This window comes from Colletotrichum karsti (assembly GCF_011947395.1).
Source record: "Colletotrichum karsti strain CkLH20 chromosome Unknown Scaffold33, whole genome shotgun sequence".
NCBI lineage: Eukaryota > Fungi > Ascomycota > Sordariomycetes > Glomerellales > Glomerellaceae > Colletotrichum > Colletotrichum karsti.
Window position 1 is genome coordinate 100,203 of NW_024065933.1, and position 22,746 is coordinate 122,948.

General features: G+C 51.2%; 3 protein-coding genes across 3 annotated transcripts; 2 read left to right on the plus strand and 1 right to left on the minus strand.

Moving 5' to 3' along the window:
- Window positions 1–194: 194 nt before the first annotated feature.
- CkaCkLH20_09297 (uncharacterized protein) lies at window positions 195–1,126 on the plus strand (the record flags this gene model as incomplete). Its single annotated transcript, XM_038892012.1, has 4 exons — window positions 195–276; window positions 342–476; window positions 533–693; window positions 752–1,126. The coding sequence occupies 4 exons, from the start codon at window positions 195–197 to the stop codon at window positions 1,124–1,126; spliced, it is 753 nt and encodes a 250-aa protein (XP_038742595.1).
- A 1,361-nt stretch (window positions 1,127–2,487) lies between these two features.
- On the minus strand, window positions 2,488–13,740 carry CkaCkLH20_09298 (uncharacterized protein; the record flags this gene model as incomplete). Its single annotated transcript, XM_038892013.1, has 10 exons — window positions 2,488–2,648; window positions 2,719–3,406; window positions 3,449–7,860; window positions 7,914–8,907; window positions 8,961–9,323; window positions 9,376–9,539; window positions 9,591–9,644; window positions 12,082–13,003; window positions 13,060–13,482; window positions 13,543–13,740. The coding sequence occupies 10 exons, from the start codon at window positions 13,738–13,740 to the stop codon at window positions 2,488–2,490; spliced, it is 8,379 nt and encodes a 2,792-aa protein (XP_038742596.1).
- An 875-nt stretch (window positions 13,741–14,615) lies between these two features.
- Window positions 14,616–22,598, plus strand: CkaCkLH20_09299 (polyketide synthase; the record flags this gene model as incomplete). The annotated part of the gene is made up of 9 exons (XM_038892014.1): window positions 14,616–14,864; window positions 14,928–15,014; window positions 15,072–15,129; window positions 15,181–15,514; window positions 15,570–17,370; window positions 17,591–17,673; window positions 17,748–21,324; window positions 21,379–21,699; window positions 21,756–22,598. 9 exons carry the CDS (start codon window positions 14,616–14,618, stop codon window positions 22,596–22,598), a joined length of 7,353 nt encoding a protein of 2,450 aa, XP_038742597.1.
- Between the last annotated feature and the right edge of the window lie 148 nt (window positions 22,599–22,746).

Genomic DNA, 22,746 nt, shown 5'->3' on the forward strand with positions numbered 1-22,746 from the left:
GGATTTCTGCAGGCAGGAATATCATACCAACCAGACATGAAAACAATGCTATTCGGTGACACAACTTACATGAGTTCGTTGTACGGGGCGTGTCTGCCACTGATGTCAACACAACTTCCCTGTCATTTTGAAGCTGGGATATCCTGGTTGACCGACAACGGGCTGGACCGAAATGGTACACCCGAGAAGCCGAAATGGAGATGCCGTCGGATGTGGCCCGTGAAAGTGCCATTCCCGGAAAGCCGATCCCCATTCTCCACAGTCCGATGTGGAGGTGTCCAGGGATGGGCCTGGCAGGCTCTCTTATCATCAGTGAGTGACCAATTGAGACTTGGTCATAGGCCAGATTCTACCACGAGACGATGCTGAAGTCCCTAACTCGACAATGACAAGCAGCATGATGAAGGTATTCACGCAGGCCGAGCTTTCGAAGCACTACGAAGTTCATGATCTTTGGGTTTCTATCCGAGGAAAAGGTACTACAAGCAAAAGATCTCCCCGATCACGGTTTGTCATTTCTGACGTGCTATAGTCTACGACGTTTCTAGTTACGTAGATGATCATCCGGGCGGAGTTGAAGTCTTGAAGGATGTCGCAGGCTCAGACGGCACCGAGAGCTTTGAGTACGTCGGCCATTCCGAAGACGCACAGAAAACCCTTGCGAAATATCAAATCGGTGTTCTCGAGGGAGAGGTATGGTTCCGCGTCCTAAGATGAATTCCGATGAATTTTCCAACTGATGTGAGGACAGCTGGATGAAAATAGAGTCGAAGGATCGGCTCAAGCCTGGGATGCGTACCGTGAGCAAGTCAAGAACAAGCTGCCCAAGCCTCAACAAGCACGCTGGCATGTGGCAGTGACTCTCATACTTACTGCTGGAATGGTCGGTCGGCGGGCTCTTAAGAAACAAGACACTTCTGCAGAAAACGGCTTCATTCTCGTCTCGCCAACGCCGCCTTGGCACGTGTTATCGTCGTTTTGGGCGGGTGCTATCGTTGCTATGATGATGAGCATGGGAGGGTATCTTTATCTGTACACGAAGTTCACCAAGACGCTGGAGTATTACGGCGAGGTTTGGGAGTATCCTTCGTACTTCAGCTGTAAGGCCAATAGGGCAGACATCTGATGTCGATGCGCCAGACGAACAGAGACAAGAAATGCGTCTCTCCAGCATGACTCGCTCAGGGACTGACTGAACTTAAATGTGATCATTCCCCTCATCTTGACCCCCAAACACCAACGCCATCAGTCGGTCATCACCGTGAACACCAAGATGCATACCTACTTTCTTGGCCTCAGTTTGGTTGGCTACGACTGCCTCTGGGGGCGTATGTTCCGCAGTGGTGTGGCAGGCGGAGTAGGGCAGATCAAAAGAACGAGTGTCTTCCCCAACGGCGATTTCCTCCGGACGAGCTTCACTGGCATATCAAAACTCGACCAGTTTCTCATTCCAGCGGTCATATTCTACAACAATATTTTGAGCAATGGGTCCTCGGCCGATCGCATGTTGTTGGTCAGTCTCTTCACCACCATGCAAACGGTCTCGCACTGCATGATGGTCTTGGGATGGAACAGAGGGAAACGCCCTTGGTTGGCGCCGTTGTGAGTACACGAGTTATGAGACCAGAGTGAACGCTAAACAGTGATAGGGAACATCTCTTTTGGGGAGTCTTCAACCAAGCTTGGGGAGCAGCCGCAGTGTACCCCCTTTACTGCTTTACCCATGTCGAGCGACTCCTCACTGATGAGTCTGCGAATGAAGACCACGGCATCGGTCCATCAGACTCGACGGAGGCGTTAGCACTGATCCCGACTGCTGTCCTCGGCGCCATTACACCTGCAATGCTCCTGTACCCAGCTTTCAATTCGAGTTGCACCACAAGCCAACGTCAAGGCTTGATCGCGTTTTACAGATTCACGCCGCTGGCTCTGACTGCCGCACACCCCTTCTTCACTTGGGCGGCCCAAAAGCTACCTAAGAAGTCATCAAAGAAACACGATCCAAACATCTCAAAAATGTTTGTCACAGCTTCACTGATGATATCCGGCGCCTCTGCCTTGGCCGGCCATGGATGGGCACTTCTTGGGTCAGCAGAGGTTGGATGGCGCCGTGTATTCTGGCCAGAGAATTCAATCGTTGCATCGTCACCCACGGCAATTGCGGATGGTGCCCGCGAGTTTCTACAATTGGACATATTCGTTATCACTGCGGCCTTGGTGCCATTTGCAGACTTGGCACTGCGATCCTCGGCTGTAGTGCGCCGGTTGCGAAAGCGCAACCAGTGGTTTTTGTCGCTGATGGACTCTTTCATTGTGAGAATTGGGACTCTGACTCTTGCGAGTGGCATTCTCTCTCCTGGCGCTGTCCTCGCGTTCTCTCTCGCTGCCAAGGCATATTGTTAAACTAGACAGAAAATCATTCAAAACGTGGTATCACACTTTCGATGATCAATTGATTCAGTAATGAAGGGTTGCGGTATTGGATAGCTATTTGACATCGACCAAATGTGCCACAAGCTTGCTTCTACCAGCAATCTCTGATGCAAGCTTTGAGAGTGGCGAAGGACTCAACAGCTCAAAGACAGACATGTCAGTCTGGAGGTCTCGGAAGATACGATTGCGAAGCTCGACGGCTTTCAGAGAGTCAACTAAAACAAGGTATGTCAGCTTCTACGAACCAAAATCAAAGAAAGTGGCAGAGAGGCACAAGAAACCTACCACCAAAGTCGTAAAACGCCTTTTCTGCGTCCACCTCATCTGCTGCAATGTCCATGACCTGCGCAGCATACATCTTGAGAACATCCTCAAACACATTGACGGCATCTGCCTGTGTTTCCGCTTTGGCCACTCTCTCCGAGATGGGTTGCTGGCTGGCAGATGATCCCGAAGAAGCTGACGAATCATGATCAACACGGTGACTGAACTTTGGATCTCTCGTCCAGGATGCTGCCAACGGCCCCTTGGGCATCGAGCTACCGAGACCCAGCACAATCTGGGGCTCAATTGGTTGACCGTCGGCGGTGCGACCTCGCATGGCAGCCTTCAACACAGCGTCCAGCTCCGCCTGAGTGGTTTGAAGGCCGTCCCAGCGGTGCTCGTACATCTGGAGATATGCGTCCATGTCGAAGTCCCCGGTGAAGTGGGCCGAATCAGTAACTAGTCCCACGTCGATTGCCGTGGTTGCGAGGCTTTGGCTCCGGCGGTAGTGTGCGAAAGCGTCTTCAAACGTGTTTCCGGCGGCATAGTTTGATTGAGCTGCGTTGCCAATGACGCAGGTGATGGATGAAAGAAGTATGAAGAATTCCATGTCCTTTGGCATATAGTTGTGAAGGTTCATGGTTCCGCGGATCTTCGGGCGGGTGGACTTCTGCCATTGATCATATGTCATGTTTTCAAATATGGCATCCTGGAAGACTTGTTAGTATACAATAGTTGAAGATCTTCTCACTGGTATCAGGTGTCTTGCCTCGAGAACCATGGCACACTGAATGACGCCCCTGATACGGCATCCCTTGTTGACTAATCTCTCAACCGCATCTTTCACGTGGGATGGATCAGAGACGTCGCACTTGAAAGCATGCACCCTCGACCCGCGATCGCGGAACATTGTGAGATCAGCCAGGTTCTTGTCGCCTCCTGATCGAGACAAGAAGACAACGTGGCCAGCGCCGTGTTGGAACATCATGTCGGCAATCTGCAGCCCCAAAGCGCCGAAACCACCAGCGAGGACGTAAGTTGCTTCGGAATCCAGGCGGAGATCGGGAAGTCGAGATGGGCGCACAAGAGTCTGAGCATTGCTATCAACATATAGCACAAACTCAGTGGTATCATCATCCTGTTCGATCGTGCTCAAGTCGGCAATAGATCGTGTACGAACTTTGCCAAGTGGCACGACTTGCTTATCCTCGATCAAGGCGAGGGACTTGTCGAATAGTCTTTTCATGATCGCAGGCTTTGCCTCGAGAAGCCGAGATGCGTCAATGGTGGCCATGGTAATGTTCTGTGGGACGATGTTCTTTGAAGACCGGGAGTCGTAGTCTCCGCTGAAATCAATGAAAGTGCCAAACTCAGCGAGACTCTCAAGACTTGCCGCAGTTGGACAGGTCTGGTCGCAATTCAAAACCACATCCGCACCTCTCCGACCCGTTCGTGACAAGACTGCATCACGGATCTCGTTTGAACCATGTCCAAAGATCTGGTCTTCTGAGACGCGTAGTTGCTCGGACAAGGAGGACTTCTCGCGGATGCTTTTGACTGCGAGGAAGATTTCTGCGCCCAGAGACTGAGCAAGCTGAACAGCGGCCAGGCCGATGGCGGTATCGGCTCCGCGAACAATGACTGTTTGTCCACGTTCAAGCCTGGTTGCCTCGAGCAAGGCATATTGAGCTGTTGTCAGAGAAGAAACGAGTGAAACTACTTCCTTTGCCGGGATGCTAGGAGTAAGGAGTCGAGCCAAAGACTCATGAAGGCGAAGCTTGGTTCGACAGGGACCTGATTGTAACGCAACTACACGCTCTCCAACTTCAAAAGATGTGACATCAGGCGAAGTTGCGGATACGATACCGACCACAGTCTGGGCTAAAAGGTTCCCATGATCGCCGTCTGGCATGCGAGTTGTGCTCTTCCGCACGAAAGCGGTTTCAACGGTGATCTCTATCTCTTGCGGGCCAAGAGTTCCCGAGGGCTCTGTCTCGAGCCACACAAGGCGCCCATCATCATCGGTAAGCTGACGAGGAACTTGATTGCCCAGTGTCGTGAGAACAGGTTGCAGACATGGACCATCAGGGTCGAGGTCCATATCGATGTTATCATCCTCAATGAATCTTGGAATGAAGACTGTTCCATTGAGCTCAGCGTACTCCATCTCAAGCGACTGAGAGTCTTTGCGGAGCGTCGAGTTCCATACGTCCAGGACGATTTCCGAGACTCTTTCAGACCCCAGATCGATTGCCCTGCTCAAATCGAGATGTGGCAAGGTAACCTGTGAATACTCGGTGCGCAACACACGCAAGAGACCCTGGGAGGGGGCGAATTCCAGCCCGTCGTGCCAGTTGTGCATCAGGCCACCTCGTGTAATCCATAGGATGTGGCTGGTACTGGAAACCAAGCGCCTAAACTGAGAGAACTCTTCGTCGGTCCAGTCGTACACGAAGGGGGTCTCCACTTCAAGTAAAGAGATCACATGCTTTCCTTGAAGATCATGAACGCTGTCCAGTGTTGCTGGATGAGTCTGACAGCCACTTTCTTTGAGACGGCGGACCAATGATTCCTCCAACGCCTGAGTCTGAGGTGAAAGTTGAAGTCTCCGGAGCAGAACGACTTCCTTGGGGGTAGTCTTTGCGGCCACAGGTGTGGGCTTCTGAGTCAGGATAAGTGCTTGGCGGGAGTCGTTGTCATTGAGGCTGAATCTGGTGATCAGACCATGTGATTCAAAAATTTCTGAGGCCTTCATGTCGATAGCAGAAAAGACGTTCGACTGCAGTATGCCGATGTGGCCGCTGGGATGCGTCACCCCGTACGCTTGCGTCAGAATGGTTGCAAAACCAGCATGGTAGTAGGAATCAATCGTTAAGACCAAGTCAAAGAGTTGTTCCTCAAACGGAAATGAGTCTCTGGAACCAACTTCCCACTTCTTGACGACACTCGATTCCTGCTGGTCTTCCAACTCTTTCTCAACCATGATTTGGGCGGGTTCAGCTGTTGTTACCACCGCAATCCTTTGAGAAACAGATTTATTGCCATTGGCAAGTCTCTTTGAGATCATCATGAGAGTTCTGAAGAGACGTTGGGTCGATTCTGTAGCCTCTGTGACAAAAAGAAGCACCTGGTAGTTTGGCGTCTTGTGATAAAGCTTGTCCAACAGTCCCGACAAAGTGTGCAAGACCTCTTCACTGTGCCCTGAAGTATCCTCATTGCTGTTGGGGAGACCGTGGCTGAGAATAGAGTCCGCGGAGCGTATCAAATCCAGATCTGCCTTCCAGCGAACCTTGGCACACACCTTCCGTGAAGCCGTCTCGGTGGCTGAGGACGAGTCCTTGGATGACGTGACCTGTCTCAAGGCAAAGTCACGGACAATGATTTTAGGACCGCTCCAGCTCTCATCAGAAACGATCAGATCGCCGGATGTCTCGCGACCGTTGGCTCGCAAGCGCTTTGCAAACCCGGTGTAGACGCTGCCATCCCCTTGCGGTAGATCGGTAGAAACGTACATGTGTTTCAACGTGTACGGAACAGCGGCTTCGTCTAAGGACTGGCCATCTGAGAAGGCGATGAACAGAAGATGGAAAATGGCATCCATGGTAGCTGGATGAATGAGATGCGGAAACTCGAAGTTGAATGGCATGGAAGACTTCGTGTCAGGTATGGCAATCGAACCGTATGAACAATGTTCATCTGGTACTGCAGCAGCCTGGAACACGTTCCGAAAGGTCGGTCCGTATTCGACGCCGACAGCTTCGAGATCATCGTAGAAAGACTCCATGTCAAGCTCTTTGGATGCTCTATTTTCGATATCCTCTTTGTTCAAAGATAATTCGGACCACTCTGCCTGGGAAAGGCGCGAATGGTTGCGCTTTTCATGAGCGTAATCAAGCTGAAGATTGCCGTAGCAGTGTCTGGTCCAAGACCCAGTTGCTGTTGTTGAGAATACTGTGAAGTTCCACGCATGAGATTGCGAATCATCGGGACGCAAGCTGATTTCGGTTTGAACAGCCTGATCTCTTGAAGCAACAACCAAACCGCGCTCGAATTTCAGATCATGAAACGATATGCCGGTGAGAGTCTTGCCGTGATCACTCAATTGTCGCGCTGCCTCCATTGCCATGACGATCATACCAGCTGCTGGATATAACGTCGTCCCAGTGATCTTGTGGTCTTCGATCCATGGATTCTCTGATATGCGCAGATAGTTGCGCCATCTGGGTTCCATGGGATTTTGTAAGTCGACCGGAACTCCAAGCAAGTCGGTCCGGGGGCTTGCAGGAAACCTGTTTGAACGAGCTATGGCTGATTCGTGCCAGTAGCCCTTCTTGTGATTCCACGGATAGGATGGTAAATCTGGCAAGGCCATTGGGAGCGACTCGGGAATAATCATGTTGACTCGTGCAAGGTTGATGCTGTGTCCTGAAGCCCACAGTTGTCCCGCAAGCTGTAATGCGGTTAACTCGGCGTCCTTTCCACGAGTGACAGCAGAAAGATAAGGCGCTTCCTTCGCTGCCTTGCTTTGACTGGACTTGACAACCTCTCCGACGGGACTCTGCAATGCCCCGTGAGGGCCAAGCTCGACGAAGGCGCTCCAGGGCGTACGGTTGCGACCCCGTCCTTGAGATGCATCCGGTGCATGATCCAGGAGATTGCCCATAGCTTGAGAGAAGCGGACTTGTTCGCACATATTTCGCATCCAGTACGACCCGTCGAGATCTCTGGAAGTCACTGGTTTCCCAGTGAGAGATGAGAACATCGTGGCGACTTGATCCTGGTCTGCAAGTGGGATGATTACCCCCATGCGATCCATATACTCCTTAGCGACGGTAGCCATGTGAGGAGAGTGGTACGCGGTTTTCACACGGAGCATTCTTGCGAACTTGCCATCGGCGGAGATGAGCTCAGACAACTTCGACACTGCGTTGCGACCACCTGACAAAGTGACGCTCGATGGACTGTTGACGCAAGCAACCACGACTGAGCCAGGTGGCACATGCTTAAGATATGCCGTCGCCTCCTCTTCAGAGAGACCTGCCGCAAGCATGGCACCAACTCGAGGGCTTACGATATCTGCAACCTTGGCAGAGCAAATGCCTCGGAGATACGCAACCTTGACTGCATTGCAGCGCGAAAGAAGACCGGCTGCATACGCCGCACCTGGAAGACCGTTAGCTTCACGCAATGCGAGGACCGGATTAGACTCAATGTACCTATTTCACCACTTGAGTGGCCAACAACGGCTTTCGGTGTAATGCCCCAGGCTCGTAAGAGGTCAACAAGTGCGATCTGTAGGACGGTGCACAGCACTTGGCTGTACTGTGGTAGATCGATGTTGGAATCTTCCGTCTTGGAAAGCTCATCCGTCAAATCCCATAGACAGCCGTAGTGCTCCAGTAACACCTGCGACTTGTTGATGCTCGTTCGGAAGATGCAGTTGTTCAAGAGCTCTCTTCCCATAGCAGGCCACTGAGCACCCTGCCCCGTGAAAACGAAGACGAGATTATCGTGCTTGGATGATCGCTTCAGCTCCGGCAAACCCTTTGAAATTTGGCGTTGGAGGTCCGAGATGGAATCCGCGACTGCGAAACTTCGAAATTCGAAGGGAGCTCGTCTCATCGACAGCGTATAAGCCAGGTCACCGAGAAACCTCGGACCAGATGTGAACTCCTTCTGGGACAGGTAGTCGGCGTAAACCGCACCGAGACGCTCAATTCCACTCTGGTCCTTAGAGCTGAAGGCAAATAACCTCTTGTTAGCATCTTGTCTTGGTGAGTCAGATCCTAGACTGATGCCTGATTCTGAAGAGTCGTCTTCGAAGGTGCTTGTGTTATGATTGCCGTGCAGCCCTCGATTTCGCAGGTAGTTATGAGCATCGTCCAGGATGACGTGTGCATTAGCACCGCCGAACCCGAATGAGTTGACACTGACACGTCGCTGACCAGTGGCTGGCCAGAGCATGTTCTCGGATGGTAAAGCCAGATTCCATTCGGAGAGCTTAAGCTTCGGGTTCAGCTTTTCGATGCCGGCAGTTGGTACGAGGATTCCCTTTTCCAGGCAAACAATGGACTTCAGTACACCAGCTAGACCGGAGCAGCCTTCGGTGTGGCCAACGTTGGCCTTGATGCTGCCGACATACAATGGGCCGCTCTCTGGTGTGCGCCCAGCTCCGAGGGTTGCACCAATTGCCGACAACTCAATGGGGTCCTGTAAATGATTAGCACTCACCTCACATCTTAAGCGCTGTGGTTAACTCTTACCCCAAGAGGTGTTCCAGTTCCATGGGCTTCAAAATATTGCGTGTCCGAGAGCGATAGGCCTGCAGCCTCATATGTGCTTCTGATGAGTTCGGCCTGGGCCTCGGAACTTGGCTGGGTAATGCCCGGTGTCTTGCCATCCGCGTTCGTGCCGGTACCCCTGACCACCGCTCGAATAGTGTCACCATCTCGCAGTGCATCTTTCAATCTCTTCAATATCAGGCAGCCGATGCCTTCTCCTCGACCATAGCCATTGGCCCTATGATCGAAAGAGTGAGATATGCCTTCCGGGCTGAGCATGTGCATCGACGATAACTGATGCATGAAGTTCGGATGAAGGATAAGGTTGACACCAGCCACCAATCCCTATTCAAAATCTCAGTCACTCATACCAAATCTGGTGATGCTCCCGACTCACCATGTTAGTCTCTCCCTGTTTCAAGGACTGGCAAGCCAGGTGAAGGGCGTATAAACTTGATGAACATGCCGTATCGAGAGTTAAGCTGGGTCCTCGCAAACCGAAAAACCAAGAAACTCGGTTTGCGGTCATCGCTTCGCTCAGTCCAGATGCAGCAACATCGCCTACATCATGAATGTCGTGCGTTGAAAGTTGCTCGTAATCATTTGTCATACATCCAACGTACACGCCGGTCTGGGAATTCATCAGAGTATCCACCGGGATTCCGGCTGCAACTCTTGTTAGCGACGGTGAGCCGGAGACGAGATGTCGGCCAGAATTCACCATTCTCAAATCCCTCATAGCTCACTTCAAGCAAAAGTCGTTTCATAGGATCCATCCCAGCGGCCTCTCTAGCTGTCATCGAAAAGAAAGGGGCGTCGAAAAGCGATACATCTTCTTGGAGAAAGTATCCATGTTTCACACTAATCTACGCATTCACAGTTGTCAACAGGTTGATCTGAGAGATCGAAAATGGCAACTTACAGATCCTTTACGATCTGGATCAGGATGATACCAAACATCGGCGTCCCATCGAGAGAAAGGAACCTTTCCATGAGCACTTTTGCCATGGCTGATCATGTCCCAGAGTCTGCTGAGTGATGTTGCTTCGCCAGGCAAGCGGCATGCTGCACCAACGATGGCAATTGGCTCCTGGTCTCTGCACGGACTCATGATGACTGTGATATCCGTCGTTGTTGATTGAATAATGGTGATGGCTACGTAGTGTAATCGGAACTGCAAGGAACTACTGTAGACTTGCGCAAATGGCTCAACGAACTATCGTGAGTCTTGGTAGCTAATTGACGTTCAACGTAACCAATCCAAGGTATCTCCATACTGATATCCGTACCTTGAAGCTTTTCCGAGGACGGCACTTCCTGGTCAGAAACCACATCCAGTAGCGAGTCACCATCCCAAAATGGCCGCCGGATCCGTCCCAAACGGTACAAAAGTACACAAATTACCCGATTGAGACAGCCGACTTACCGATACCGAGAACGAGGAGCTTAATCATTCAATTCAAACTTCACGATATCAGTCTTTCACGAGAGTTTTCTCTTCTTATCCTGCATACAGGAAATTGTAATTTCGAAATTACTTTCGGGTTGCCTTCGACGTTACCGCTGTCATTATCATCTAGCAAACATGAGAATTCTTGCATTGCATGGCGTTGGCAGTTCTGCCAAGATTCTGGAAAGCCAGCTGGTTGGCTTGATGAGATCGGTTGATGCGAGCTATGAGTTTGTCTTGGTCGATGGTCCTGTCCCATCACACCGAGGGCCTGGTAAGTTGATAGCCCGGAAGCAATTATGTCTTGCATCCTGCGAACTCCTCGTGCTAACGGCGTAATCTTAGGAATGAGCCCTGCGCTCCCAGGTCCGTTCTACTCTCATACTGCGGGGTACTCCCCACGAGAGATTGAGACGGCACATCAACACATCGCAGCAACCGTTGATGAGCTCGGCCCGTTTGATGGCATCTTAGGCTTTAGCCAGGGTGCTTCTGTCGCGCTATCCTACATTTACCACCAACAAGTCAACGGCGAAGAACCGGATTTCAAGTTTGCAGTTCTCTTCTCTTCAGTCGTTCCTTTCTCAGCCGATGAGACATACTGCGAGACTGAGATTGAGGATCTCTGCTCATACCGACGCAGCGGGACGAGCGCAAAGGATCTTGCCCCACGACAGCAGGTCTTCAACGACTGCCTCGTCCGGACTTTCCAGTCGGCATTGAAGATCGGAGCAGTTTTGCCAACCTTCAATCAAGACTTTTTCCGTGATGTGGGAGGCGTTGTACCCCGAGTTCTGCACCCGATGTTACTTTCCGAGCGCATACACATACCGACGGTTCATGTTTCCGGGAGACGAGACTTTCCTTTCATGCATGATATGCATGAGGTTGGCTATCAAATGTGTGACGCCCGTATCTCAAAGAAGCTTTATCACTCTGGTGGTCACCACCCGCCCAAGAAGGATTCGGAGATTAAGGCAGTTGTGAGAGCTATGGAGTGGGCCGTCGACCAATATTATAGGCAGCCACCATCGTTTTTATGATACCAGTTTTAGAAGAATAGACATTACAATCATTCTCGTTCGCACCCATATAAATCCAAAGAGCCTGCTTTACGTCAATAATGTGGACGCATTCCATCTTATCGTATCTTACAACTTGACACTGCGGGAGAACTCAAGTGATCAAATACGGGAAAGTCACGTTTGATTGATCCATTCTTACATGAAGACAAGAACTTCTCGGTATGAAAGTAGAACATCTACATCCCAGGTGAAAAACACATAATCCAATTGAATGAATTGAAATCGCCTCGAAATGAAGTATCCCATATTCTATCCGAACTAAACTCCACAATGCTCCATGTCCGACATCTATCTATCGCATTTGCCTCCCCCGTGCTTTCTTCTTTTCAGACCGTATCGTTCCGTTTGTTAAAGACATCATTTTTGGTGGAACCGGTAGGACTTAAGTCCTGCTGTTTCATTTCCATTGCATCCGCTGCTCCGCTCATGGTGTCCTTGCTCCCACTCTCGTCGCCAGCGGCTGGAGCGGCCTCTTGCTTAACCGTTCTCCACTGAACAAGTGCACTCCCAACGATACTTGCACAAGCAAGAGCCAAGGCCACATACCACGAGTTCGTCAAAGACTTACTGTAGAGACGCAAAACCGCATCCAGTGACTCCGGTGGTATGACACCTGGCATTCTGATGCTGTTCGCACCACCATCCACAATGGCGGTAGCGTTGATGTTCGGAAGTTCTGACGCCAATCCAGCTCGAAGCTCGTTGGTGAAGACGTTTTGAGCCACCGAGATGAAGATTGCCCCTCCAAAGGTCTGTAAGAACATGACCAATGCCGTTCCGAGAGGTATTTCTGCCATTGGAAGAACGGTCTGAACGACCATCAATGGGGTCTGCATGCTCTGACCGGATCCCATACCGTAGAGAACTTGATATCCTATCCATGCCTTACTTGGAACGTCCGGTTTCCATGTTGTCAGAAGGCCGGCACCAACAGACATGAATAGCGTCGCAGCAATCATGAAAGGGTTGTAATAACCGATCTTGGTGATTCCCACTCCGCTCAGAATGGATGCCAGAGCGGTTGCAAGGATCAACGCCAGATTCATCAGCCCGGAGTCAACAGCAGATACGCCTTTAACCGCCTGGAACCAGATTGGTATGTACTGCCGCAGTGTGAAATCCGCACCAGCCGTGCAAACCGAGAACCAGCACGCAGCCGCTACACTTCTCTGAGAGACGACTGTGAGGGGCAACGTGGCGTTCTTTCCGTTGCGCACCTGAATGATGACGAAGACGACGGATAATACTCCGAAGAGCACGAAAAGAACAATGACCCGGGCATCGTTCCAAGGGTAGATCGTGCCTCCCCACTGCAACGCCAGCAAGAGACAAATGACGGCTGGCATCAGGGCAGCGGTTCCTAGAGGGTCGATCTGAAGGAATTTCTCCAGTGGTGTGATGTTTGCGTCTGAATCTGGGCGAGGTGGGGACTTGAAGACGAAGATCATGATGACGAGTGCTACTGCGCCAACCGGAAGGTTGATATAGAACTGAGAACCGTTAGCTTTGGAAGATGTGTCGGTGTAGATCTCTTCCGTTAACTTACACACCATCGCCAAGTGACCTTGTCAGTAAACACGCCGCCAAGCAGAGGACCGACAACGGAGGCGATCGCGTAAACACCCCCGACCAAACCAGTGTAGGCAGGGCGCTTAGGCAATGGGATGATAACGGCAATAATTGTAAAGGTTCCGGCGAGAATGCCTGAACATCCAATACCCGCGATTGCACGCCCAACAATCAAGACGGCAGACTGAGGAGCTGCGCCGCATATGGCTGACCCTATCTCAAAGATGAGGATTGAGATCAGGTAAGTGAGCTTGATGGAAAATAGAGTATATAGTTTGCCGAAGGTGAGCTGGAAGGTGCATGTTGTCAGCAGGTAGGCACTGCCGTACCAGCCAATATCGTTGATCGACGAAAACTCGTCCGTGATCCGGGGAATTGCGGTCGATATGATGATGTTGTCCTATGTTGTGGCTATGTCAGTGACAAATGGTCACGAGCTGCTGGCTCTAGGAACCCATACCAATCCAACTAGGAATAGCGTCAAGCATAATCCAAATGTGATTGCGAGTAGCTTCAAGCCAGTCGGTCCATCGGCACTTGGATCTAGGGGAGGGCTCTCAGGAACCGGGCGCTCTTCGACGGAAGGCTCATCGGATTTCAGGCTTGACTTGCGGTCGCCAAATTTGGCCCACTTAGACAAATTTCCCGTGGAAGGCATTTTTACTGAAGGGTGGTGATCTTGACTGCTGTTTGATAACGTTGCCTCCAATGCGACAGTACAATCGGTGAGAGTTGGATTGCTAAGATGTGACTGGAGATACTTGAGGAAACAATGTTTTCTAAGGCGCGCCGTCACCAAGCGGCAGGACTTACACCACACTCAATTCCAGCACCCCAACCGGATTACAAAATTGTCCGCTTAGGTGACTAGGTAAGGTTTCTTCTGTTATTGGCATCCTATAGACTTTGACGGTTAGAGTCGCGTATCACCCTTAGCCCATCGTCCAAAGTTACGCTCCCGTTGACACCATGAGTCGTGAGGAACCTAGCCCCTATAGTTACCTTTCAAAATCCATGATCCCGGTTCGACATTCAACGTCCCGAGCAGATAAGGTTGCCGGCCATGGGACGTGACTTTCCGTGTGAAGCTTTCCCGCATTAAGCGCCGAAGCGAACGGCGCTTCCCAAAAGGGAAACGTCTTTGGAAGCCGGAAAGATCAAAGACAGTTCCACCATGATCAGCCGGAAGAACCCATGGAAACGTATTCGGCGCAGTCGACTCGGTGTACGCCTTTTCGGTGATGCCGGTTGCTCAGGGAGCTGACCTTCGTGAAGACATTGACCATGCAAATTTGGCACAAGATCTTCCAACATAATTCTATCAACACGGCGCTGAGAAGAGTCTAGTCGATACGTAGTGCATGTAGAACCCCTTAGTAAGACCGTGCTTGCTCATTGACATATTCTCCGGTCTCGGATATTCCATCTATCGAGATTCGAGAACCCACACAAATCCGACATCACAGATCGATATTCTGTGGCCCGTGTTCTGTAGTAACAAAACCAACTGAAGACTACAATCAACAATTCACTATGGCACCCTACATGAGTCATGTATCCTCAGAGTTGAGCTCTCCTGTGGACAGCATTCAATCGCCTCGAGGAGCACCAGTAGAGCCAATTGCCGTCATTGGCATGAGCTGCAAGTTCTCAGGAGATGCTACAACTCCTCAGAAATTATGGCAACTAGTTCTCGAGGGAAGAGATGGATGGTCAACCATTCCAAAGTCGAGGTTCAACTCAGATGCATTCTACAACAAGGACCATGCAAAAACTGGAATGGTATGGACAAATCAGAAACATGATAGCAAAGCAATCGTGGCCAGCTAACGATGATTCATCTAGTCCAATGTAGTTGGCGGTCACTTCATACAAGATGACATCTCCAAATTTGACGCTTCCTTTTTCAACTTTACCGCAGAAATTGCCAACGTGAGTTGAGAGACAAACTACCTGTAGGTGACAAGATATTGACCTGTTTTGGCGTAGGCAATGGACCCTCAGATTCGGTTGCTTCTCGAGTCTGTATTTGAAACATCTGAAAATGGTAAGAATGGTCGGCTCTAACACTAATACGCGAGCTAAAATGGAATAATAGCCGGTGTATCTCTTCAAAGACTCGCAGGGAGCGATACGTCTGTGTTCATGGGCTCTTTCTCGAGAGACTATCATGATAGCCTCATGAGAGATCCGGACACACTGCCACGAACCGCTCTCACTGGCAACGGTGTCGCGATGATGTCAAACAGAATCTCTCATTTCTTCGACCTTCGTGGTCCTAGTTTAACGACAGATACGGGTTGCTCCGCGAGCTTGGCTGCCCTTCATCTAGCGGTTCAGAGCATTCGGAACGGAGAGTCTAGAATGTCTATCGTCGGGGCGTCGAATCTGCTGCTAAATCCCGACCCCTTTATCGTTATGTCAAGTCTTGGGTGAGTAAATCATTAGTCCATACAGGCTGTTGAGATATGTGCTAACAAGTTCTAGCGTTCTAGGAGCCGATGGACGGTGTTTTGCTTGGGACAGCAGAGCCAATGGATACGGCCGAGGAGAAGGCATTGCCACGCTCCTTCTCAAGCCGCTTCGTGAGGCTGTTGCGGATGGTGATCCAGTTCACGCAGTCATCCGAGAGACTGCTATCAATCAGGATGGTAAAACACCAACTATTACTTCGCCGTCCGCAGAAGCGCAGGAGGAATTGATTCGGGCTTGTTATCGACGAGCCGGTTTGGACCCTTCCAAGACAGCCTATGTCGAGGCCCATATGACGGGCACACCCACAGGAGATCCCATCGAAGCCACTGCTATCAGCCGGGTTTTCAGCAAGAGTCGCAGCAGTCATGATCCTGTTCTAGTCGGATCGATCAAAACCAATCTAGGCCATTTGGAGGCCTCCAGTGGAATTGCAGGCGTGATCAAGGCGATCATGATGGTCAAGCATGGAGTTATTCCCCCGAGCTTGAACTACGAGAAGGCCAATCCCAAGATCGACATGGAAGCTCTCAGAGTTAGAGTACCCCTAGTCACCCAAGAGTGGCCTCAGGGCATGCCTCGCCGGATTTCAGTCAATAATTACGGCTATGGTGGCACCAATGGTCATGTCATCATCGACGGCCCGCAGGAGCATCTTCAAAATCTTCCTGAGCCGCCAGCTGGTTCAGATGAGCCGCGTCTCTTTCCTCTCAGCAGCAAAGACTCAAGTGTCACTTCCCAGATGGTGTCAGATTTAAGATCCTATCTTGAGGGCAAGAAGTCCTCAGGCGACAAGGTTAATTTTGACGATCTTGCCCATACGTTAAACATGAGAAGGTCGCAGTTTCCCTGGAGAGTGGCAGTCTCGAGTCTCACTAGCCTGGACAACCTGATGGACTCTCTCGAGGATCCTGTCAAGAAGACGGTTTCACTCGCCAAGGAACCACCTCGCATTGGTTTTGTTTTCAATGGCCAAGGCGCTCAGTGGCATGCCATGGGACGTGAGCTCATCTCAGCCTATTCGACTTTCAGAAAGGCAGTCCTTCACGCCGACGTTGTCTTGGCGGACTACGGCGCTGACTGGTCCTTGATCGACGAACTTCAGCGTGACGAGAAGACAACTCGAGTGAACGAGCCCAGGCTTAGCCAACCAGTCTGTGTCGCCCTTCAGATCTGCCTAGTCGACTTGCTCAAGTCTTGGGGCATCTACGCAAGTGCCGTAACAAGTCACTCCAGTGGAGAAATATCTGCCGCCTACGCCTCAGGAGCACTCACTTTTGAGGAGGCGCTCGGTGTGGCCTACTTCCGCGGCGTCCTCACTGAGAAGTACCACACATCTTCCGCTGTCCCAGGGGGCATGATGGCTGTTGGACTTGGCTCGGAAGCAGCCTGGTCGTATCTGGCCGAGCATGGGGTTGACAAGGGCACCGTGACAGTTGCCTGTGTCAACAGCCCGTCTAGCGTGACGCTGTCTGGAGATCTGGACGCGATAGAGCGACTCGAGAAGCAATTTGCCGAAGAACAGATCTTCGCTCGCAAGCTGAAAGTCAAGTCTGCCTATCACTCTCACCACATGCTTCCCATGGCCGAGGAGTATCTCAAGACGTTGAAGGACATCATCCAGCCGAAGCTCAAGTGGAACAAGATCGTCTACTCCTCTCCGGTAACGGGCGATCTGATTACCACCCCCGACAAGCTTGGGCCGCAACACTGGGTGAACAATCTTTTGTGGCCAGTGCTTTTCTCTCAGTCATTTGAGAAGATGTGTGCTCCTGGATCCGACGGTACCAGTCCGAAGGTGGATTTCATACTTGAGGTTGGTCCTCATTCAGCACTGGCTGGACCGATCAGACAAATATGCAAATCCGCTGCGCTGAAAGATCTCAACTTGCCGTATGCGTCCTGCTTAGTTCGCGGTCAAAATGCAGCCATCTCGATGCAAACAGCGGCTGGTTCTCTCTGGTGTAAAGGATACCCAGTCGACGTGGCTGCTGTCAACGACCAGCATAACCAAAGCAACAGGCGTGTCATTGCAGACCTTCCCTCTTATCCTTGGAATCACGCCACAAGCTTCTGGCAAGAATCTCGACTCAACCTTGCACATCGTCAGAGACCTCACGTACGCCATGAATTACTTGGTTCTTTGCTTCCGGGCCCTGCGCCAACGAGTCCGACTTGGAGACACTTCCTCAGGCCCTCTGAGCTTCCGTGGCTCCGGCATCACTTGGTTCAATCGGACATCGTCTACCCTGGCGCTGGAGGCATCACGATGGCAATTGAGGCTATACGTCAGATTTCAGGCTCTGCTGCAGACTCAATCGATGGGTATCGCCTGAGAGACATCCAAATCAGCAATGCCTTGGTCATTCCAGACACTGAGAGTGGAATCGAAGTCCAGTTGTCTCTGCACCCATGTGATAGCAAGAACCTGGAGCCTGGATGGTATGAGTTCTCGCTCAAGTCAGCCCGTGCTGATGGTGATTCATGGACCGAACATGTTCACGGATACATCTCAGAAAGAACAAAAACAACCACAGTTCTTCCTCTGAGTCAGCCTACCAACTCCTCCGAGTCTATCCAGGACAAACACTTGCAGCCTATGGATGTCGAAGAACTATTCAGCCGTCTTAGGAAGATGGGACTTCACCATGGGCCTACCTTCCAGAATATGCTCAGCATCCAGTCGCAGGAGCAGGTGTCTGGTTCTAGATTTCAATTTCAAGTTGCGGACTCCAATGCTGCAAGCGGTCATGTTCTTCATCCGACGACCTTGGACTCGGTCTTCCAGGGAGCCTATTCGGCACTCCCCACAAACGCCTATCAGAATTCCATGGTCATGCCACGATCTATTCAAGAGATATTTGTCTCCAAGCTCATCGACTCGGCTCCTGGAACCCAGTTTGACGCTCTTGCGACTGTGACTAAGGAAGACAGATCAGGCTTCCAGTCAACAATCACCACTCGCGCCACGCAAAGCTCAAATGAGGTGCTTCTAGAAGTCAAAGGTCTCTTCTGCCAGGCTGTCGATGGTTTGAACCCAGTGCAGGGCCCAGACGGAGCACCTAAACTCTTGTTCAAGATGCTCTGGCACCCGGACATGACCATGATGCCAGTGGAGATGATCAAAGAGCCGCTCAGATTTCACGTCGACGCTCATGAACTCTCTATCAACAAGAAGCTAGTTCGTTCTGCATGGCACTTCATCCAAGACGCTATTCAAGACATCGGCTCAGACGATCAGGCTCTGCTTGACATGGAATGGTATCATAAATCGCTTTACGATTGGATGAAGTCCAACTACGACGCTGGGCTTGTCGGCACTCTTGCTCGTGGTAGTGCATCTTGGGCTAAGGCCAGCAAGGGCATGAAGCATATGCTATTCGACGAAGTCTCGTCTCAGAGCGTCAATGGCCGCCTCTTATGTCGCATCGGCCGGAACCTGTCAAAGATCCTTCGGAAGCAGGTGGCACCTCTGGAAGTCATGATGGAAGGTAATCTTCTCTATGAATTCTACGAGAAAGCCCTTCGCTGCAACCGATCTTACGACCAAGTCCAGCAGCTTGTGCATCTCTATTCCATGAAGACTCCGCGAGCAAAGGTTCTCGAGATTGGGGGAGGCACCGGTGGGTGCACCGGTTCTGTTTTGAAGGGACTGTCTGACGACACTCCTGATGGCAGCTATCGCTTCTCATCCTACACTTTCACTGACGTTTCTACCGGTTTCTTCGAGGCGGCTGCCAGGAAGTTCGCCGACTATGGAAACATGATGAGCTTCAAGAAACTTGACATTGAGGTGGATCCCTCTGAGCAGTCATTCATACCTGGCTCCTACGACCTCATCATTGCTTGCCAGGTTCTCCACGCTACGAAGAACATGGAAAAGACGATGAAAAACGTTCGGAAGCTTCTCAAGCCCGATGGGAAGCTCATACTGGTCGAGACCACCAAAGACACATTGGACGTCCAACTCATCTTTGGAGCGTTGCCTGGTTGGTGGCTCGCAGAGGAGGCTGAACGTAAGGGTGGACCAAATCTTACCGTTGACCACTGGAGCCGGGTGTTGAAGAACAGCGGATTTTCGGGAATCGACATGGAGGTCCGCGACATGGAAGATGATGCCAATTACTCTTTCAGTGTCATGACCTCCACTGCAACTTCACCACACTCTTTCCCGTCTGAAGTTTCTATCCTCTGCCCTACAGAGAAGGTCCCAGTTCCATGGATGGATGGTCTACAGGCTGCGATTCAAGCGAAGACCGGCGCTTCAACGCTTCTCGAAGACTGGAAGAAGATCGATGCCACCGACAAAGTGTGCATTATGCTCGTCGAAATGGTCGTCCCTCTGCTGAGCCGTCTCGCGAAAGCAGAGTTTGAGACTATCCAACGTCTCTTGACCACCGCTCGGGGTATTCTGTGGGTCACAAGAGCGAGCCTCACCAAGGGTCTTGAGCCAGATATGGCCTTGCACTCTGGGCTTCTTCGAACCCTTCGGATGGAAGACGCCGGACGGCGATACGTTTCTCTCGACCTCGAAACGACAGAATCAGTCTGGGCTGAAAAGAATACCGACTTCATTGCAGATGTCTTCAGTGCTTCGTTCGACTTCGCACGGAGTTCTCAAGACATTGACACGGAGTATGCTGTCCAGCATTCGCTGCTTCATGTGTCACGCATCTACAATGACGATACCGAGAACAAAGCTCTCAGTCCGGAAGACGCCATACCACACCTGGAGATCCGAGAGTTCGCGACCAAAGATTCAGGCACTGCCCTTCAAATGGAGGTTGGAACTCCTGGTCTCCTCGACACCCTGCGTTTCCATGAGGTCGACCGGGATGGATCTTCTCTTGCACCAGACCAAATTGAGATCGAACCACGCGCCTTTGGTCTCAACTTTAGAGACGTCTTGGTTGCTCTTGGCCAACTCGATGAAACCATCATGGGATATGAGTGCAGTGGCGTTGTCACTAGACTCGGCTCAGACGCCCTAAAAGAGAGTGGTTTGAAGGTTGGCGACCGTGTTTGTGCCATTCTTCGCGGGCACTGGGCGACCAGAGTTTCCATCAACTGGCCATGTGCCGTTCGCATCCCAGACGACATGTCATTTGAGGATGCTGCGTCAATTCCTATGGTCTTTGCTACTGCATACCACGGACTGTACGATATCGGCAGATTTGCTAAGGGTGAAACTGTGCTCATCCATGCCGCCACCGGCGGAGTTGGTCAAGCTGCCGTCATGTTGGCTCAACATCGAGGTGCCGAGGTCTTCGTCACGGTCGGCACTGAGGCCAAACGCGATTTCGTCATAAAGGAGTTTGGCATCCCGCAAGATCACATCTTTTCTAGTCGAGACGCTTCCTTCGGGCCTGCGATTATGAAAGCTACCAACGGCAACGGGGTTGATGTGGTTCTCAACTCACTTTCGGGTCCCCTACTGCAGGAGACTTGGGACTGCATGGCCCGATTCGGGAGATTTGTTGAGATTGGCAAGCGAGACATGGAGGCTGCTAAGCACCTGGACATGAGCCCGCTACGCCGCGCTGTCTCTTTTGCTGCGGTTGATCTTTTCCAGCTGGGCAAGTACAAGGGACTCGTTCTTCAAGACGTTCTTTTGGGTGTCATGGCAATGTTCGAGCGAGGAGAACTCCGAACTGTCGCGCCCGTGACTACTTACTCCATCTCGGATGTCGACAAGGCCTTCAGGTTCATGCAGAGTGGCAAGCATCTGGGCAAGATCGTGGTGAAGCCTCAGCCAACCGACTTCGTGAAGGTAAGAATGATTGCAAGACCACTACGACTTCACAGTTTACTAATTACCCTAAAGGTTATTCCTAATCCCAAGCCTGCTCGCCTGTCTCCAACTGCAACTTACGTTATTGTTGGCGGCATGGGAGGCATCGGCCAATCCATCGCTCTGTGGATGGCGCGTAGTCTTGGATGCAAGAATCTCATCATTCTTTCTCGAAGCGCTCGGTCACATCCATCTTGCCAAACTCTCATGGCGAACCTTCAAGCCGCTGGATGCAAGACTCTCGTTGAGAACTGCGATGTGTCCAATGAGGCAAATTTTAGGCGCGTTCTGGAACACGCGAGACATAACCTCCCACCCGTTCGTGGCGTGATTCAAGCTGCTATGACCTTGAACGTAAGTTTATTCCCATGTTTGTCTTGGTTGGGCGGGAAAAGCTCACACGCTGCCAGGACTCCATTTTCCCCAACATGACTTACGACCAATGGCTCGCGGCCACAGGGCCTAAGATCGCGGCCACGTGGAACATTCACAACAACCTTCCAGACCTTGACTTCTTCATCATGCTCTCATCCTTGACAGGTCTCGGCGGTAACACCAGTCAAGCCAACTACTCGGCCGGCGGAACATTCCAGGACGCCTTCGCGAAGTATCGTACATCCAAATCCTTGCCAGCTGTGTCCATTGACCTGGCGAGTATTCAAGAGGTTGGCTTCGTCGCCAATACTGAGGGTGTTGCGGAGCGTTTGACCAAGACTGGACTCGCCGACATCGATGAAGCGCAGATGCTGAAGATCATTGAGACAGCCATTCAGCGTCCTCACCGCCCTGTTGATCTCAGTCAACTTATTACAGGCATCTTGGAGTTTGACGAGTCGTCGACCGTTGCTTGGGTCCAAGACAAGAGGTTCACCTCTGTGCAGGTCAACCACAACACCACGAGCGGCCCACGTGGCCGAGGTGACAACCAGGGTGCCACTTCTGCTCGGCTGTCTGATTCCTTGCAGTCTGCACAAAACAGCACTAGTGCGGTGGTTCTCATTTTGGATGCCATCATCTCCAAGTTGGCGGAGATGTTTGGCTTGGACGCTGCAGAGATCGACAAAAAGCATCCCGTGTCCAAGTACGGGGTTGACTCGCTGATCGCCGTTGAACTCAGAAATTGGCTGGTATCCAGCGCAGGAGCTGAAACGACAAGCATTTTTGACGTGCTGCACAGCCCAAGCTTGACTGTTCTAGCCGAGAAGATCGGAGAGAAGAGCAGATATGTGTCAACGATGGTTAAAGCTACATAGACTTGAATATTTGTGTGACTCCGTACACCCATGTTCATAACTGAAGTGTGCCGAAATATTTGCTTTAGTTGTTAATGATCAACCACATACATTAAAAGTTCACTTTTCTCTTCTTATATTCTGAAGCCTTGGTAGTTCGCTTTGTAGA